At 38.6% G+C, this 20291-nt stretch overlaps 4 protein-coding genes across 8 annotated transcripts in view; 3 read left to right on the top strand and 1 right to left on the bottom strand.

Annotated features, from left to right (window-relative positions):
- Positions 1 to 2989, top strand: part of smtnl (smoothelin, like) — a 31246-nt gene extending 28257 nt beyond the window's left edge. For both annotated transcript variants that reach the window (XM_066678173.1, XM_066678174.1), the window contains 2 exons: positions 275 to 426; positions 2230 to 2989. In XM_066678173.1, coding sequence (XP_066534270.1) covers positions 275 to 426; positions 2230 to 2356 — 279 coding nt within the window. In that variant the 3' untranslated portion in view covers positions 2357 to 2989. The remainder of the gene's footprint in view (positions 1 to 274; positions 427 to 2229) is intronic.
- Positions 2990 to 3895: 906 nt separating this feature from the next.
- Positions 3896 to 6642, bottom strand: tmem199 (transmembrane protein 199). 3 transcript variants are annotated; one of them, XM_066678176.1, is made up of 7 exons: positions 6529 to 6642; positions 5630 to 5816; positions 5408 to 5481; positions 5223 to 5312; positions 5073 to 5115; positions 4879 to 4991; positions 3896 to 4108 (listed from the first exon to the last, which is right to left on the bottom strand). In XM_066678176.1, exons 2-7 carry the CDS (start codon positions 5799 to 5801, stop codon positions 4013 to 4015), a joined length of 588 nt encoding a protein of 195 aa, XP_066534273.1. In that variant the 5' UTR covers positions 5802 to 5816; positions 6529 to 6642; the 3' UTR covers positions 3896 to 4012. The 3 variants fall into 3 exon arrangements, with proteins under 3 accessions (XP_066534273.1, XP_066534274.1, XP_066534275.1); XM_066678177.1 differs by having other exon boundaries at positions 6476 to 6556; XM_066678178.1 differs by lacking the exon at positions 6529 to 6642 and adding an exon at positions 6150 to 6381.
- A 664-nt stretch (positions 6643 to 7306) lies between these two features.
- On the top strand, positions 7307 to 15091 carry poldip2 (polymerase (DNA-directed), delta interacting protein 2). Its single transcript, XM_066678182.1, has 11 exons — positions 7307 to 7726; positions 11342 to 11423; positions 11608 to 11705; positions 12073 to 12169; positions 12448 to 12523; positions 12621 to 12728; positions 12824 to 12960; positions 13053 to 13079; positions 13359 to 13484; positions 13912 to 13991; positions 14176 to 15091. The coding sequence occupies exons 1-11, from the start codon at positions 7521 to 7523 to the stop codon at positions 14288 to 14290; spliced, it is 1152 nt and encodes a 383-aa protein (XP_066534279.1). The 5' UTR covers positions 7307 to 7520; the 3' UTR covers positions 14291 to 15091.
- A 2647-nt stretch (positions 15092 to 17738) lies between these two features.
- lrrc75a (leucine rich repeat containing 75A) overlaps positions 17739 to 20291 on the top strand; it is a 34310-nt gene continuing 31757 nt past the window's right edge. For both annotated transcript variants that reach the window (XR_010801878.1, XM_066663854.1), the window contains exon 1: positions 17739 to 19547. Coding sequence is in view for 1 of the 2 variants with exons in the window: in XM_066663854.1 (XP_066519951.1) it covers positions 19290 to 19547 (258 nt within the window). In the remaining variant the exon portion in view is untranslated. The remainder of the gene's footprint in view (positions 19548 to 20291) is intronic.

The following is a 20291-nucleotide window of genomic DNA, read 5'->3' on the forward strand; positions in this document are numbered from 1 at the left end:
AGTTCGGCTTTGAAAAGTGGTGTCATCGGGGGTAGTAACATTGCTTGACTGATCTGCAAAATGTGATGCGTCATCGTAGTTTGTGTCTAGAACTGTTGAACCAGAAGAGTGCTGCAGAGGCTGACCACCAAATAAAAATTATTTTTTTGACAATTTGGGAAAATAGGTTCAAATTTTAAGCAGGGGCTGCAGTATTTTATTATAACAGGGCAGTACTTTTTAGCTGTTTTTAAAAAAGATGTTGTGATTAATGTCAACATTCATTCTTTTACAGAACATCGACATCCAGAACTTTTCTTCTAGTTGGAGCGATGGCATGGCGTTCTGTGCCTTGGTCCACTCGTTCTTCCCCACTGAGTTTGACTACAACTCCTTGAACCCTGCAGACCGCAAGCACAACTTTGAACTGGCCTTCAGCACTGCTGAGTAAGTTGAAGTGTTCTGTAAGATCTACACTCTTGAGCATTTAGTGTCAACATATTCTCTTGCACAATACTTCGCCTCCGCCACTATCTGAAAAGCATGACATAGTGCCTCTATATTCAGATTGGCGAAGGATTAAATATGCAGCTCCAGATAAACTCTTAATGAACCATATGGAGTATGGAACAGGCTCTGGTTCTAAGAAAAATAAGCCAATGCATCATCTACATGATATTCCATTCGTTTAATGGTGTTAAAAGACTAAATGAAGTGAAGACTGAGTGATGAGAAAGTTGACCTGAGTACAATCCTCAAGCTACTCCTCTGGTTCAGTGAGACCACATCATGTCTCTGTGTGGCATTGGAGATACAATTACTGACTTTCCGATGTGACTGAGAACTTGGTGTCTGTAACATAACCCACATTTTAAATCACCATGGCCAGTCAACTAACACTAGGCCAGACCCCTAGCCACCCCCAATTCCCACAGCATGTTTTTTTCCATTACTACAGCCAGACATCAATGAACTCTATGACTCTCTCTGCAATGAGATTTGTTTAGCATTGCATACACTTACCTACAATTTTCTAGTGATGTGTTTCACTCACATTGCTCTTCAAAATGTTTTTTTTTTTCATTTGCATGTGGTTGGCAGGTGCATATAAGACTGCTACAAACCCCCTAACACCTAATTCTTCCAAAATCTGCCATGTCCTTGCTTGTGCAGTCATGCTTCCGGGGCCAAAAACTGAAGGTAGTGGTGTAGGAGTCATCAGAAATAGCTGAACAGGCTTAACAATGGTTATGGATAATCAGAGCACAGACTAGTTAGGGAAAGGCTCTGTAAATGTAGAATGGCTTAGGTGTGTTTTTATGTAGATGGAGGACAGGGAAGATGAGTATAGTATTGTCATGTTATTGTTTGTTGGTGATGGTTGGCAGAGTATCCCATCTAACTCAACAGCCAAAGTATATTTAACTGATTTCACTTCATTTCACATTTAGTCTGAATTTAGTTAATTTAGTGTGTTTACACTGGGAAAGATCGCAAAACTCTTTAGAAAGTTAATTTCCTGTTTCATAGCATTCTATTTAGACCCTTATCTAAGGCTAAAGTAATTCACAAAATCGCCAAGCAGTGGTAGTTCTGAGTAAACCCTTGTCATGGGGTCAAGCTTGATCTTGTACTGAGAATACCTATCATGGTACAACATTTATTGCTAGGTAAACTTCAGAAGTTGTGTCGTTCTGTAGTAGTTGACCATATTTCTTCCTGTGGTATTTAAACCTGTAAACATTATTTCCCAAAGCATAACTTCTGAATGCAACTTACCTAACACATTTTGACAAAGCTTACGGGTTTAGGTGGTGTATTTTTGTTGAGCTTGCCAGTCCTGTGTTGTCAATATAGTGCACTCCAATGTTAACCTACAAGTAGCAATGTTATTTTGAATCACAAAGACTCTTATAACAGACTCTTTTTTTTTTTTCAGAAAATGCACTGTTTATCTGTAGAAATTGGCTTTGACTTTGAGAAATTCTGTAGGACATTTTTAGATAGGCCTTAAGTTACAAATCTATTTTGACATTTCCAGTGTCCACTTGAAAGCTAACAGCTAGCAGCATTATTTGAATTAAAAAAATATATTTAAAAAAACATGCTGCCAAATCATGTCTTGGAGTGTACAATTTCCTTACAACTTATATTAAAAACCAGTATCAAATAAATGTTAAATGTGTGTTCAGTTAAAACATAAACCATGGTAAATGTGGAAAGACCTCATTAATGCTCTTTCATTTCCAGGAATAAGGCTGGTTGTGACAGACTGATTGAGGTGGAGGACATGATGGTGATGGGCAGAAAACCGGACCCTATGTGTGTCTTTACCTACGTACAGTCTCTGTACAACCACCTGCGCAAGTTTGAATGAACCAAGAATCCCTCACCGAGAACTTGAGACTTTTCTATTCAGCAACTGCTGAAGATTCCAACACTGCCCCCTGCTGGACTGTAGGTATAGTTCAGGATATCACGTGGGGAAAACGTGCCAAATGAGGGACACCAGTATGATTTTTTTTTCTTTTGCTATAAAATATGGTTGTATTTTTATCAAGAAGAAAGGCCATTATTTATTGCACAACCCTGTAGCTGTTTGCGATGTTTAAGTATGACATGCTGATGGATGAAATGTTTGTACAGCGAGCACAGAATTGGAACGGAATGTTACCTGAAGAGTCTAAAAAAGAATTATTTCACCGTAGTAGTATTTGAAACCCTGACATTCATAGCCATGTACAGAAAACAGGTACAATATATGCTTAGAATTTTCAATTTGAGATCACATTTGTTTTTGCTTTTATTTTCTATTTATCTTTGTCATTGTTATAAAAGTGTGGTTTCAATTATAAGCATAGGTTGATTGGATTTGACGTTTGTCCATTATATCTGTAGTGCAGTTCCACAGCCTCACCGAAGCTTCCCTCTTCTCACCATGCAGTTTCTGTCTAACATAATGCCAAGTTAGTAATAAATACAGTAAATTTTGTGAGAATAACCTTGGATCCACAGCAGCAGGAACTGCCTGGTAAGTGTAAAAGTAGCTTGGTGTTTTTTTGTTTTGTTTTTTAAATCACATCCATATTTTTGTTTCAGGGTGAAATAAGGTATTCCACATTGGTGTTTGTGGGGTTATATGAATCATATTAAACAATGAGCACAACCTGCTTTAATGTCATACTTTTGAAGCACAATACAAACAGAATGAGGAACATACAGTCAAATAAATAAAACTAATCTGAGAATGAGGTTTTCAGAAGCTCGTCTAGAGAGAAACTAGACTAAAATAGTAAGGAATAACAAACAAGGATTTGGTCAACCAGGACAAAAATCAAATACCAAATGTACATTTTATTCATGCCCAGAAAACCCCAGTCTATTTCCTGAATTTTTAGCTGGGTTTTCCAAATTTGTCTAAAGTGTCATTATTTTCAGTCACAACAAACCTGTAAAAACATAACATTATCAACTCCTCATCAAAAGACAAAGGTAACATAAGCTACTATTGCTCTGACACCTGAACACCTATCAGGATCAGACATGAAAAAAAATCAAGGGAAACACAAGTCATGTTAAACATGTTGGAAATTTTGTTCCTTACCAATTTCCCATTATAATTCTAAGACCTCATTAAGTCTTATAAATCAAGTCTTTGTTCTACCATTTTTATAATGAAACCTAAAGAAACCCAGTAATCATTAATTTCACTTAAAAGTCTACATTGCATGTATTTACATTTTCCTTCTTATAATCCATCCCTAGTTCACAACTTTTTCCTTATTTTTAAGAAGATGAAAATCCAAATTGCTTCCTTGGGTCCAAGACTGTGATCCACCATAGTCTGTCTAATATATATATATATATATATATATATATATATATATATATATATATATATATATATATATATATATATATATATATATATATATCAGTATGACAAGAGTACCTTTAAGGAAATGATCCCTGATAACTTTCCTGGAACAGAATCCACTGACTGCTAAATAAGTCTTTTCATTGTTGCGATGTGTTACGGGTCTCCCAAGTCTCCTTCCATAGTCCGAACCAGGACATAAAGCTCTGCCAGACCAACTACAGATGCCGCAATCACTGCAGAAATTACTCTCTGAAAAGGAAAAATGGTAAAGAGTTTAGTTTAGTGTGTCCGGAGTCTCTGGGTGCAAGGCAGGGACACACACTGGAGGGGGTGCCAGTCCATCGCAGAGTAACACACTCACATTCATTCACACTTATGGACACAGGTGGTAGCCAATCCACCTCCCGTGTGTTTTTGGACATTACAGTATGTAAAAATTTAGAAAACATGGTTATTGAAAAACAAACAAATAAAATGTTTAGAACCGAAAAAATAGTTTCGAAAAATCTAGACAGTTTGCATTACAGTGTAGGAATCTGCTTACAGAAAAACCCAGTAAAAATGACAGGGCATTTAATAATACATCTATCTTTTTATTTTAATCACACCCAATACAAAGTCACATCTGATTACATGATGGAACCAAACAGAGTGAAAGCTATCACATGCCTCTGTCATGTGAAGCAAGTCACCACTTGAATTCTGTTAACACATCGCCATTGAAGAACTCATAACTTCCCAGGCTTTTTGTCAGCTAACAGACACCTGCATTGACTATAATCACGCTCAGAGACAGGGCAAATGAGAGGGCCATCCCTCCTGGCCACAGATATCAGAGGCATCACTTTCACATCACAATCACAAATTGCAATCTCATTAAGATGGGGCCAAAGTTTGATCAGCTGCACTGATCTGGAGCCCCGGGACAGTTGATTAAATACTGTACGTTAATTTGTCTGTAATTTTCATTTAATATTTTTTTAGAAACACTGCTACTAAAATGAAAAAATAATTCGTACCGCTGCTGTCTCTGTGAAGACATACTGGCTCCCCATGTAGGCACAAGCAAAGGCTGCAACCACCGTCACCAGGAAGTTGAATACAGTTACAACAACTGCTTTGACAGAGCGCACTGTAATAAACAAATAAGAATAGTCATGAGAATCAATGAAAACCTCAAGAAAACAGAAGAAAATAAAAAGTCGTTTCTGACCTTGTCTTCCAAAGTCTGCTAGGGTTCCATGATTGTTAACTTCCTGTTTACAAAATAAATATTGTCTATAGTAATATTATCGACACACACTACATCTTCTAAAACAACAATTAATTAATGTTACTGAGAAATCACAAAATAAGCACTTGCCTGAGGATTTACGTTCCGTGTGATTCTCATATATTCTTCATTGGCTAATTTGGCTTTAATCTTCTCCAGTCTGGCCACCAACTCTGGGTTCTGCTCAAAGTGCCCACATAAATAAACTGCATATTAAGAAATAACCCAATAGCAGTAGAAACACCATAGAAATTTTGTACTTTATTTCCACTTACTCTCGGAGGCAGTTCAGACTTTGGCAAGTGCAGTTTGCTGTCCTCCAGGAGCTCGTGAAAATAGACTGGATATCCTGTGGGGACAATTATTAACATTACTTCACCAATGGTACATTCTTCCCAAAGAGACATAACATAGGTAATGCATGCTTATATCATACATTATTTGTCCAATTACAATAGTTTTTATAGTCTATATAGAAAATAGTCTAATTTTCTTACCACTTTCCTGAAGTAGTTTATGTAGTTTTCTTGCTGTCTTAAATGACAAGGTTGATTGATCTTTGAGAGCTTCTAACTCTTTGAACAGATCTGACGAGAGAGAGGATTCTTCCTCCAACAATTTCTTTACTTTTCTATGAAACTCTGGACCCAGAGTAAATGAAGAGGCCATGATGTTCAGCTGGACCTGTGAGATGACGGACAGGCAAGGTTAACCCATTACTGAATACTAATGCATCTTCTAAACACATGATTTAAAAGATGGCCTGTCATGAACAAAATAAGTAGTCAGTGCTATGGCAGAATATTTCAGCTTTGAAACCGCAGTGCTCCAAAGTGGGCAGATTAAAAGATTCAGGGTGTATTACATCATAAGCCAAAGAAATCAATCCCAGGAGGGGCTTTTGAGTAGGTGGGATGTGTATTATGCTGAGATAGAGATGGGAATTTTTGCATATTCATAGCATAGTACATTGCACATGTACAAAGGCAAATGTTCCGTGTAGTCACATTTACTTACATTTTTTTTCTTGTAAATAACATCTACATTTCTTTTTCTTTACGAACAAATATTTTAGGGATTTACTCAGTGACCCGAGGGAGAGTTAGTGCAAAATTGATGCTACTGTTGATAATGTTAAGTACTTTAAACATATTATAGCATGTAGAACATTATAAGTGAATACTGTGTATCGCCAAAAATGGAAAAACAGGGCAGATCTCTCTGTAGCAGATGATTCCGAGGCGTCATCTGGTATCCTGAGCTCACATCTGATACCTGTATCACTGTAAAATGGTTTAACCTGCTTTTAATCCGTCCCATCATATCATTAACATTTCCTTTACCTTCGATACGGACAAAGAATGATAAGCTGTAATTTTAAATCGTTTCCATTCACCTGTGCTGAGGTTTTTCGGTCAGCTCCATAAACACACTCCTTTAAGGAACTACATCAGCTGACTTGACGAGCAATGATGACGTTGAATCTCAATTAAGGCTGCGTCCCAAACCTCATACTAACACAGTACACTTATTACATGCATTTATTTTCATCTAGTGGTCAAGCTAGGGCGTTTTCAAGAGGCTAAGTGGGCGAGTGTCCTGATGGGTCCGTTACCTTGCAAATAAACGTTTCAGATTTCAGAAAGAGCCTTTTTATCAGACAAAGGATAAGTGTGACTGTGTGAGAGAATATATATATACTATATATACATGTGTGTGTGTTTATGTTGTGTTAATGGACAGATTAAGTTGCTAGTACTCCCCTCTGTTCCCCCTAATTTCTGCAATATATCCGTCTTTGGGCATCAACATCACATTCAGTACAGAGAATGTAATTATTACCAATCTATCACTTTTCCCACCTCTGCCCACCTGCAGACTGAAAGCCCTGCCCTGCAATTTGTCTGGTTTCTAGATTTGTGTCGTAAGAAACCCAGCGACTGGTTGAGATTGTCTTTTTAATACAGGTGTTTCAGGACAGGACCGTCATGGATTTGACTGCTTATGGAATACCATGATATGTGTTTAGAAAGACTGCACTCCGTGTACATTAGGAAATCAGAGCATGAGTTCAGGTTGAGGTTCTTTTACACACTTACCTGCTTAGGGGGTAGGGAGCATATCTCGATTGGGACACAAAGGGAAACTGTATTTTGATGAGGGTGGTGCATTGTGGGAAATGATGGCAGATTAAAGTAGCGACAATGAGGGTGAAGTTGGGCTAGTTGTGCTCTTTCTGCTCGTGTTGTAAGTTTTATACGCGCCACCTGCAGACACGAGTGTGACTGAGATGAGATCTGTTGGGGGCTATTTTTATGTCAGTAGTTTAGCCTGAGTTTCGGTACTATGTTTGTGAACTCAACTTGACTGAACTATCGTTAGCGGAAGATGGCTGCGTGTGCGCTGCGGAGAGGGTTATTTTTGAGCGTCAGTAAATACAAACGGCGCTCTCAAAGAGTCGCCGTCGTCTCTGATTACAGCACTGACAGCGGAGTAGACCGGAGCCGAACCCGGAGTCTGAGTCGGAGCTGGCCGCCTTGTGTACATTGCGCTTTGTCCAGTGTCCAGCAACAGAGATTCATGTCTTCTTCCCGGTAAGAGGCTCAACTCAGGGGAGGAGGCTGAAGCCTGGTGCAGCAGCACGTCTGAGCATGAAGCTGAAGTTGTGCTAATCTTATTCGAGGTTTCCGTTCCACATTAATTTGTGTAGCTGCAGGGATTCTCCAGTAATGTGGAACGAAATACTCGAATAAGTAGAAGGCAAGTTCAGACATGTCCTGCGTCCCCCTCCTTCTGTAACAATTTATAACGGTCACTCCGGCTGTTTTTGTATTTTTGACCCATTCACCACATAATTACACAAATGTTCAACATGCTTTTACGTTAACAAAATCACTCCACAAACCCTAGCCCACAAAGTCTGAAAGAGGCCACAGAATTGGAATTTGGCAAATATCTACGTGCTTAATAGGCGAAGTCCTCCTTAAAAGCTTTATTTATAGCTCGACTACATTACTCCCTTAAATAGTTTATACATTAGTCAAATTTTGTATAACCTATTAATAAAATATTAGATAGAGTTCACCAATCAGCTGAAACATTAACATGACGTCTTTATATGTTGCCCATTTTACCTGTTCTGCTTACTAAATAATTGTAGTTTTACAATTACAGACTCTTGCTCAGCATACCATCTCATTCACTATAGCAGGTGTTATTCCAGTCATGAACCATCCTCAGCACTTGGGTGATAACACTGGATCAGACACAGCAGTGCTGCTGGAATTTATAAAAACCTCAATGTCAGTCCTGGATTGAAATTTCTCCACCAACCCAAAATATCCATCCAGCAGCGTCCTGTAACCACTTTGGAAGGACTAGAGAACGACCAACTGAAACTGCATAATATACTGAGTACATTTACATGCACTTAATTGGATTATGACACAAAATCAGATTTAATCAAAGCGTTTACATGCACTTGGGAAACCAGATAATGGGAAAATGCTTATGTTTATATGAATCCAGCAATAATATTATTTCTGCTTTGCAACAGCCAATAATATCACAAAAAGTTGTGACATTCTTCATGCTGTGGCCTTTTGTACAGGGTGGGCCATTTATATGGATACACCTTAATAAAATGGGAATGGTTGGTGATATTAACTTCCTGTTTGTGGCACATTAGAATATAGGAGGAGGGAAACTTGTCAAGATGTGTGGTGACCATGGTGGCCATTTTGAAGTCGGCCATTTTGGATCCAACTTTTGTTTTTTCAATGGGAAGAGGGTCATGTGACACATCAAACTTATTGGGAATTTCACAAGAAAAACAATGGTTTTAACTTAACTTTATTCTTTCTTGAGTTATTTACAAGTTTCTGACCACTTTTAAAATGTGTTCAAAGTGCTGCCCATTGTGTTGGATTCTCAATGCAACCCTCTTCTCCCACTCTTCACACACTGATAGCAACACTGCAGGAGAAATGCTAGCACAGGCTTCCAGTATCCGTAGTTTCAGGTGCTGCACATCTCGTATCTTCACAGCATAGACAATTGCCTTCAGATGACCCCAAAGATAAAAGTCTAAGGGGGTCAGATCGGGAGACCTTGGGGGCCATTCATCTGGCCCACGGCCACCAATCCACTTTCCAGGAAACTGTTCAGCACTCTCTTGCTGGAAAAACTCAGGGAACGTGCTAGCTTCAGTGTATAAAGAGGAAAACACATAATTATGTAGCAATTTCACATATCCAGTGGCCTTGAGGTTTCCATTGATGAAGATTGGCCCCACTATCTTTGTACCCCACATACCACACCATACCATCAAGATGTGCAGCACCTGAAACTACAGATACTGGAAGCCTGTGCTAGCATTTCTCCTGCGGTGTTGCTATCAGTGTGTGAAGAGTGGGAGAAGAGAGTTGCATTGACAATCCAACACAATGGGCAGCACTTTGAACACATTTTATAAGTGGTCAGAAACTTGTAAATAACTCATGAAAGAATAAAGTTACATTAAAACCAATCACACCATTGTTTTTCTTCTGAAATTCCCAATATGTTTGTGTCACATGGCCCTCTTTCCATTGAAAAAAACAAAAGTTGGATCCAAAATGGCCTCCTTCAAAATGGCCACCATGGTCACCACCTATCTTAAAAAGTTTCCCCCCTCCCATATACTAATGTGCCACAAACAGGAAGTTAAAATCACCCACCATTCCCATTTTATTAAGGTGTATCCATATAAATGGCCCACCCTGTAGATATGGGCCCACTCTGTCTGCAAATAAGGATCTTATTTTTCTGTTATTTCTAATATTACGCAGTACTGCTATTATTACACTGCTGCTAAGAAGGAGACAAACGTTTATTTCTTTATATTGTTTTCTTTTTATATAAAACGTTCTTTGATGCACTGTGTCACTCCATTGCAGACAGGGACCAGAGCTGCTGCACATGTGTCAGCTGTAAGGACTGGTGAGAGCGAGTTGTACTTGATGAAATTTCGGGAAAAAAAAAACAACAAGAGAACTTCAGAATAAGTGCGGGAGACGGCTCTACATACTGTCCTGTTATCTTTGTATACATGCACAGACCAAGATATCCGAAAGTAATAAAGATATAGGTAGACATGCACAGAGAATGTAGCTCATAGCAAGAAATCTTAAACAGATTTCTTAATGTGATTTGTAGACCTTACTCTAATCTCAGAAATCAGAGTGTGCTATTTACATGACCACTTGAATAATCAGGTAACTAGAAATTTCATTAAGAACGGCTTAAGTGCTTGTAGTGCTTCAGCAACTTTGAGCCATTAAAAACGTTTAAAAACCTCCACTTGTATCAGCTCAACACACATATGATTTACATTTTGTTTGTTTGTTTTTTTTACTATCAGAAAGGTTTCTTCCACACACACACACACACACACACAGAGTGCAGAGGGCAGCTGTCCAGTTAGGTGTAAAGGTGTCTTTTTTTAAGGTGCACTTCAGCTGTGGATTTCCTGTACCAGCAAACTTCCGGTCACAGGCCCACTTCTCTAACAATTTGGCCACTTTTACCACTTCAGTTTCACTGCAGGACTGATAATGTTCCAACACTGAAATAATAGACAATGAGTCTAGAGTCAAGGAGAACAGTTTATTGCATTTATTGCTCAGTTTATGTACTTCAGGCTTTACTGGGCATGTATTATGTTGCCTTATGTTTATACAAACAAATCCATTCAGGTATATTAATGTATATGGACGTCAACAGTTTTTACATGCTCAAATCTTTTCACGTCAAACCATAATAGAAATTCAGGGTTCAATGTATGGGTCCTTTAATACTGTTACTGTTGTGTCATTGTTTTTGAAATAATTTCCCAGATCTCCTTTTAGCATTGTGGATAAGAAATAAGTAAATGGAGACAGCACGTAGGTCCTATTTTTGTGGTCAGCGATGTCTTTCAGCAGGGAGCAGGGTTATCTTGGCATCAGGCCTGAAGATCAGATTCAGCCTGGCCTATGTCCAGCTTTCCAGAAAATTTGTGTAATATTCTGGCTCGCTGAGATGGGGAAGTGGTTTATCAAGGGCCCTAAGAATTGTGGGTCTCTCATCTTGTGATTTATATTTATTGTGTTAATATGGTGGCTGCAAATTACAAGGTTATTTTTGGTGAACAATTTAGTTGTTTTAATTGTTTTTACTATGTTTTACAGAAACAGGCCAAATGGGAAGATACTGGAGACCGTAGGAGTGTTTGAAGCACCAAAGCAGCATGGGAAGTATGAAACAGGCCAGGTGTGTATTTCACAGTATGCTTTTAGTATATGTCAAATTTTAATTCAGTTACTCCCTACCCTCTTCTCGATCTCATATTTATTATTGTCGTTGTGCTGTTGGGTGAGACCGGTTGTTAATGTAATATTTAAATATATTTTTCTACATTCAGCAGTGTACACAGTGTTTTCTCTTTTCTCCACAGCTTTTTCTCCACAGTGTCTTCGGCTACAGAGGCATAGTGTTATTTCCCTGGCATGCTCGTCTCTTTGATCGAGATGTGTGTCCTTCACCTCCTGACAAGTAACAAGACTTTCTGGGTTCTGCTCTTGTTAGCCAAGTTAACACTTTTGGTCAAGCCTTAGTTCAAATGTTTGGGGAGGACATATGCATATATTATATTGTTATTATTTTATGCATATATTATTATTTTGCAAGGCTCACACCTTCACACAACACCAATAAAATTTTCAGCATCAGATTTGATCAGTCGGAGAAGATGTAATCCATTATTCGAACACCAGCAGCAGCATTGCTTTATTTTCATTTTTGGTCCATTTTACTTTGTGAATCTACATATTCTTTTAAATTCACAACTTTGTATCCTCTCACTGAAGAAAGATTGACAAAGCATATTAATATTTTCATGTATTTATTTTTACTATTTCAGCAAACCAGAGACCATAGCCCATGGGTCAAAAGAGGTGAAAGGAAAAATGCACACTTACTACCAGGTCCTTATAGACACCAGGGACTGCCCACACATAGTGAGTGTGCTTAGCCCACAGTCAGTGTGTTTTTACTACTGTGTGTCAGCCATGATACTTTGAACCAATTCTCTGTATGAGATTGAAGCAAGTGCTTATAGATTTCTATTGTTAGTACAGGGAAATGGTGTTGAAATTAATTATTTACCAAATACAATACCTATTTTGCAGATAAAGTTTAGGTTGCAAAATAACTAATTATTGTTTTAACAACATGTTGATGTTTAATTGATGATTTCCTGTATATATTCAGCTCAGATTACCTTACATTATTTCAGTCACAGAGGTCTCAGACAGAGGCAGTAACGTTTCTGGCAAATCATGATGACAGCAGGGCCTTGTACGCTATCCCAGGTATGTGAGTGTGAGTAGCAAAGCTGACAATATATTTATGTTTTTATATTTGTCTGTTAGTTACAGGTTGCATTATTTCAATAATTCTGTCATTCAGGTTTAGATTATGTGAGTCACGAAGACATCCTGCCCTACAGCTCAACTGAACAGGTTCCTATACAGCACGAGCTTTTTGAGCGCTTTCTAATGTATAACCCATCCAATAGTAAGTGCTGTTTTTCTCCTAAGATGGTTTACATGGTAAATACATTCTACTACCAGCCATCATCTAATGGAATGGTCTGTGTGTTGCTTACACAGCACCTAATTTTACCCCAAGAGACACACTCCGAGCCTGGCAGGAAAAGAACCATCCATGGCTGGAGCTGTCAGATGTACACAGAGAAACGACAGAGAATATCCGCATCACTGTCATTCCCTTCTACATGGGCATGAGGGTAAGCAAAGTTATTTGGACTGAGACACGTGTTCAGCAGTGTTTGTGTATTTGACTAAGCTGTGTTTTTGTTTTCTTCTTCTTTTCTTGTAGGAAGCACAGAATTCTCATGTATACTGGGTAAGCAGCTGCAGTAGAACATTGATTTTTAAATGCAAAATGCAACATATTTTATATATATTTATGTACCTCCAAAATATTACTTTTTATAGGAGAAGGGATAAACCTTAACTTTCAGTGAAAGTCAATGTAAAACAAGTTTTTTCCAAGTATTTTTGGATTGTTTTTATTGCTCCATTCATAACAAACAGTTGATGTGAATGAAGATGTGTTTTTCTTGGCACAGTGAGGATTGCAATTTTAAATTTATAATGATTGTAATTTCTGAACTGTTCTCAGTGGCGATACTGTATTCGTCTGGAGAACTTGGGTGATGAAGTAGTTCAACTTCGAGAGAGGCACTGGAGAATCTTCAGCCTGTCTGGCACGCTGGAAACTGTCCGTGGCAGAGGTGTTGTCGGTCGGGTGAGCAGCAGCACTTCCATTATATCTGTGATTGATTTCATTTTTAAACATAACCTAACAAGTTTTGTGTAAGCATATAAGGTGTTTTGGGGGGAGGCTAAAGAGGAGAATTTTCATGTAGTCCTCATCTGAAGTCTGTGTCAGTACACAAATTTTTGCCAGTTATCATCCCAGAGTCTCTGTTGGTCCAAGATAGTGGACTGTTTTTTAATGCAGTGTTCATTTGGACTTTAAAACACTCCCGAACACTACCGAAGTTTGCGGATTTTTATAAAGGGTAAAAAGGTATTGTAATGTACCCAAAGCTAAAAACACCTGATTTGAGTTAATCTAGTAACATGGTGTCTAGGATTCATTCAAAGTGAAATTGAAAAAGACAGGTTTCAACAGGCACTAAAAAATATTTATGACCCTGTTTTTCAAACAGGAGCCAGTTTTGTCAAAAGAACAGCCAGCTTTTCAGTATAGCAGCCATGTGTCATTGCAGGCACCGAGTGGACACATGTGGTAAGTTAAATAACCAAACTTCCTCTTTAGTTTTACATATTGCATTGTTATTAGATTTATTTGAATGTTATATGTTAAAAAGAGAGTTTCAGCCAAAATAATCACAACAACAGCAGAGCACGTTTTTAATAATGCCCTTAATGCCTGTCTTATTTGATCTGATGCAAAAAAAAAAAATTTTCAGGGGGACATTCCGCATCGAGAGGACAGATGGCTCCCACTTTGATGTGCGCATTCCACCCTTTTCTCTGGAGAGCAATAAGGACGATAAAGCGCCCCCTACAGGCTACACCGTATAACAGACCCAGTCCCTTAGGACCAGTGTAATCACGTTTCCCACACTTCACTCTACTCTTATATGCACTTTGCCTTAGTGTTTTCTTTTCAGGAACTTGGGGGATGATTTGATGTGAAGTGGAAATGACACATCCTGCAGTATTAGAACCTTGATTACAGCCCTGTATGTAAGTGCATTTCACTGCGCAAAGAAATTAATTGAAAGCGAATGTAGCACTCAGGTAGTTTTGGATACTGTATATGTAATAATTTTTTGAGTGTGATTGAGAAATGCTAGTGGTTTTCCCTGTGCTAAGGTTCCATACTGCTGCTTAAATGGAACTGAATGTGATTTCTGTTTCTTCTTTGAGCTGTCAGAATCAGTTGGGTTTTTTTTTTTTGGCAAATTATGTATTTTGAGATTGTCTTCAAGCTCAAGATTTCTAAATCATTTCATAAGTGAGGCCATAATCAATGTTGATGCATTTCTGCATATATTTTTAATTTAGAGGACAGAATTGGTCATAAATGTTTGAGAGTAGCTTTTGATTTGAAGGGAGGAAGAGTTCTAAAATGACTGTCACTAGACTACTGGATGTTCTGTTGAGTTATAGAAGAGACCTGTCTATTAAGATGTCTGTTCTGACTGTAATTGCACGTCATACCAGTCCCAGTCCAGTTGGTTTGTGCTGAGGAATAAAAAAAGAACAAAAAAAAAAAACATCTGCAGATGTTGAGTACATTGATAATAAATTATGACCTGGATAATGTCCTGTAAATAACTCCTGTAAAAAGTAAAAATAAATGTGCATCTTGAAATTGTTGCTGTTGTACACATCTGTGCATAATTTAGCATTGGGAGACTTTGTTTTCTTGAATATAACTTTTAAAAATGTGACTATGGTGAAAAGCAGAGGAGCGATTGAGTGATTTGATCAATGACTGCAAGAGAAAGTTTATCTCACACAACAGTTAAGTTGACTGTAGCTAAAAGTATTTTATAAATACCACAAACATTTCAACACAGTAATATGCACAATGTTGCCAGTTAAAAGCAGATACAGCAGATTTTATCAGTGTGGCGTCTGGAGAGGAGATGAACTGGAAGAAGTTGTTCAAGGACCACTTGAGAGGGAGAAAGATGGTGCTGCACAATGCCACACACAAAAGCAAAAATAAATGCATTTTGAAGTTGCTGTTTCTCCTTTTTTTATTTCTAAGCAAATAACTTGACTGTACACAATGTTTTCCCTCAAGTTTTGAGAACCCAGTAGAGTACAAGTTGTTTTTACACAGTTCTGTGGTTAGGGGTAAATCATAAATACATCTGACTATTTCTCAAAACTAATTTCTGTAACATGTTTTTAATGGAATTATTTTAGGTTTGTTTAAAAGCATGGATTTTGTAGTACATTCCTCCATGTCATCACATAGTTCTGGGGTTTGGTCCTGAATAATTTGATGCGTAACTTGTCATTGGTCCATTGCTGCTTTTCTTGGAGGTACTATATATAGTGCATGTCGGGTGAGATCCAATATTCAAGTGTCGTATTTTCCGTACTATTTAAAAATTGGAAACCTCTAGTGTTTTTTTAAAAACCTGATCCCTGTCAAGCAATGGACAGTATTTCCCCACTACTTGGCAAAGAACAGATGACTCACTAGCTTCTATCAAGAGAACAGTTTCTATTTTGTTACCGTATACAAGGAAATGTCAAATGTACTTTTCCTCTACACTGTACTGTTACTTATTTGTGGTTAGAAAATGCTGAAGTATTTCTCCAGTAGTTTAGCTTGTGTATGCATGTTACAAAATATTGTCGTCCAGTAGTTATATTAGAACTTTAGATCCAACTGTGATGTTATGTTAAAAAAGTACACTTACCACTAGGTGTCAGTATAGAGTAATATAACTGTCCTGGTGTGTGTAAAAGCCAGACAGGCAGACAACACTGATGAGAAATAACTGCACATAGTGAGTTCTGCAGCCCAGTGCCCCACCCACTGCAATCAAGACCATCTATGTCCATTTACACAGCTGTGTCTCTCTGATCTGGCTGTTGTGTGTGTGTGTGTGTTTCAACAACTTTCTATTTATAGAGTGGAAAGTTATTTAGGACAATAGAAAGGATTTGTCTGATTCCAGTCAGTGAGCATTTAGGGCATGGAGTAACATGATTTTGCAAATATCACAGATGTCTCCACAAAGCCAGGCCTGTCCAGTTGGAAAAGGGCTCTTCCTCTTTGACAGGTCATAATTTTGGGCAAGTTATCAGGCTAAATGAGAAATTCTGTTTGGCGAAACACAATTCCCACATCCCTTAGCTTTGTTGTCAGATTTTCATCTTAGTCTACCTACATCTGTAGCACTTTTTAACCATGAATACAAGTGAAATATTTTTAACAACCACACTTTAACGTAACATTTTTTTTTGTGTTTGCCTGTTAGTGGGATGTAAATTACAGCTTCATATATGTTAATGTTTTTTGTATGTGCACTTAAAGGAACATATTTCCTATTGTGCTAACATGGCTGCCATTCTTTAAACACTGAATGATGATAACATTTTAAATAAAAATACTACTTATCTAGATAATGTGAGTAAATTTACCTTCAAAGCACATCTGGAAAAATCAAAATTTACGGAGTAAAATTAATTAAGTTTTGATTACAAGTAGATATTTGAAACACTATAAGTTAAAGGTTACCTGCAGTGAAAACTGTGTTTTTAATCTAGTTAACCTGTCAGTTTTTTATTCTAGATGATTCCAAATATATATATATATATATATATATATATATACAAAATCATTTAACATCATGGCCAAACATTTTGGCTTTGAACCTGCATCTATAACGAGCTGATACAAATCGACAGGGTTTTTTACGTCATAAACCATTTTTTAACTTATGGGGCGGGGCTTGAACTGCAGAGCCAAAGACTTCTTGCATATTCATAGTTCTGTGTGTAAACGTGTGTGGTGGGTTGGGGGGTGTTATAGCTTAGCAAATTTTAAGGTATTAGAGGATTTTTTTTCTTGACCGTAACTTGTGTTAGTTTGATGAGAGTGGAGTTTTTAAATAGTTAATCCACGACTAGAATAGGACTTTAGTTGATCAAGCTTTTGATTTTAGATTATTTACATACAAAAAAATAAATATATAGCAAGACCAGTATGTATATATTTATTAATAATATTTATTTATTTAATTTTCTTAAGTAGATGAAGCAGATTTCTGTCGGTGTTGTGTCTGTACGGCGATTGTAATTGGCTGAAAGACGTCTCCGTTTTATTTCGCAAATGTCGAATTTAAACAAAGCCGATGAAGCCAGGGTTTAAAGAGTGAAGGCTGGAACTGAACTGGAAGATGTTATACATGGTTCAACCCCTCCCAGCTGAGAGAGAGAGAGAGAGGGCTGCACGATGACACACACACTCTCTCCCGCTCTCTCTCTCTCTCACACACACACACATAAACAGGCGCTCGCAGTAGTCTCAGTAAAAGGATGCAGCCCAACCCGAAAACACTCCAGCTTCACCCAGGACGCACCTGAGCGAGGGCAGCTCTCAAAATAAACAACAGGAAAACAAGTAGCAGACGCGGAGTCGAGTGGGAACTCAGCTGTTTACTGGTCGTCATTGACATTAGACTTGATGGGGGAAGGCGAGGATGGGCCAGGGGCGGGAGGAGGAGGACGACACGGGCTCCCCGACAGAGAGCTTTACTTTCGGTCATGAAGCAGCGCGGTCCGGTGTGTCTGCGGAAGGATATGTGAAATATCGGCTCTCTTCAGCCCTCGGAGGAGCTCTCCGCCTCTCTCCTCTGTAATAGGGCGATGTTCCGCGGTGGGGACAAGTACGGGTTGTGGTAGTTTGAGGTTTGGACTGGTCTCTCCCCTCAGCGCCTCGGCCATGCTGCAGGCTTTAGCATCCGAGCTCTTCCCCACCTGAGGGGGCTCCGGACCAGACTAACACTCCGGCACTATATTTACCCTTATTCCGCTTTTATTCGCCTTTGTTCAGAATTTGACCTGACTGTGTGAGGAGCTCATGCACTGCATTTTCTCTCTCTGTGGTTAGCGAAGCAAGAGACACCACAGAGGACCTTGCTGCACCTGTCGAGGTGTTTTTCTCTTCACAATGTCCTTGGAAACTGGTGCGAGAAGACTGCACTGCCAAAGTTTATGAGATAAATCTGGAGAAAAGAAGTAGAGCGAGTTAAATGTTGGCGCCCAAAGAGAGCTGGCTTATTCCTCTTAAGGCAAAAGCAGATTGTGTGTCATATTACGGAGTATTGTAGGTGTGTTGAAAGTGTTTCTCCATGTGTGAACGGAGGGAAACTGCTCAAAATGTTCAGGAGTTATTGTTTGGCTCGTTCTGACTCAACGTTGTTCTCACTGCAGATTTGCTGAGCTTTTCGTTCACTTGAAGGAAAGGGGATATTTGGGGATTGTTCTGTGTGCGTAGAGAAATGACAGCTTTTATATTGCAAAGCTGCAACAGTCAGATTAGTTTCTTCTAACTATAAATATAGCAATTAGTGAGTGACCAGGTGTGAAGATGTTCACAGGGCTCTGAAGTAGGTTAAGAGTTCACTACTATATTTAACCCTTTTTATTTGTATTTTGGTTCCATCCTGACAGAATTATTTTGACTTTTTAAATAAGAATGATTTTAAAGAACCTTGCTACAGTTTAATGTCCATGCAAGATTGTGTGTAGGGGACTGGACAGAAACCAAAGTTTATAAATCGACAAACAAAAGTGGAGTGAGCTGACTGTGCCTAATGAATTTAGAATTAGCTCTATTCTCTTTTTTTAGTGAATCAACTGTTCAGTGTTTGTTATTTTTGTCTTTTTAGGGATTCATGTGTATTGGCTAGAATCATTTCAAGGTGTGAAGGTTGGCAAAAGGATCCTTATTAAGATCCTTATTAGTAGGCATTTGGACTGGTGGTCATATTTGGAGTGAGATAAACACTTGGAGCTCCAGTACTGTGTATTTTGAGTTATTCTAGCCATGGGAGGGAAGCAAGCCAAAAGTCCAGGGCAGGAGGCCGGGGGCAGTCCCCTCTCAGCTCCGTGGAAGAAGACCTCGGCCAGAGAAAGACCCGAGCTGCTGTCCTCATTCACCCTGAAGCCCGGAGATAGGCTGAGCCGAGCCGGAACTCCTCCTCCTCCATACCAACGACGGATAGGCATGATCCAGGACATGCTACTCCTGGCCAAGCAGGGCAAACATGATGAGGCCACAGAAATGCTGAAAACCCTGCGCCAGGTACAGACATCAGGGATCATGATAGACCTTAATGAACTGGTGTTGTATTGTACAGTCATATGCAAATGATTGGGCCTCCTTGTATCAAATACATAACAGTAATTTGCACACATCTGCACATTTAAATGCACAGCTACTAAATTGTGCATATTGGGGTAAAAGGAAACATACAAATGAATAGTTTCAAACTTAACATGTGTTTTGACCAGGAATGTAAAAAAATAATAATTACATACGACTGTATTATGACTAGACCAGTCTGTAGGGTCTAGAGGTCATAGCTGTTTTTAACTTACTGTGTTTGTGAACTGTTCAGCCAAGCCCCTTAAAGCAAAACTAGGTAAGATTAGTAGTTTTCACTCTTGGGCTCCCCTACTTTTACAACACTGTCCTGAAATCAGCTGAGAGGGGAGTGGGGTGGTTTCTAGCCATGACCAAAATGTACATAGTGCAGTTTCTAAATTGCTGAAACAACAGAGGCTTTAGACTCCCTATTACAGCTCAGTGGAGCATCGTGATTTTGAATCTGTAATTTGAAGATAAATTGAATGTTTTGGTAGCATGTATACTGATTTCAATTACAGTTTTATAAAGGCTCTTGCCAAATTAAATGAATAAATTCTGACATAAAATAGCTCATTAACTCTGGGTTAATTTAGCTGGGGATTTTGCCTAAATTAATGAGCAGAAGCAGGGATGCCAGGCTGAGTGCTGAACTAAATTTCATTGTACTTGTTTGTACTT

This window comes from Hoplias malabaricus, chromosome 1 (assembly GCF_029633855.1).
Source record: "Hoplias malabaricus isolate fHopMal1 chromosome 1, fHopMal1.hap1, whole genome shotgun sequence".
Classification (NCBI taxonomy): Eukaryota; Metazoa; Chordata; class Actinopteri; order Characiformes; family Erythrinidae; genus Hoplias; species Hoplias malabaricus.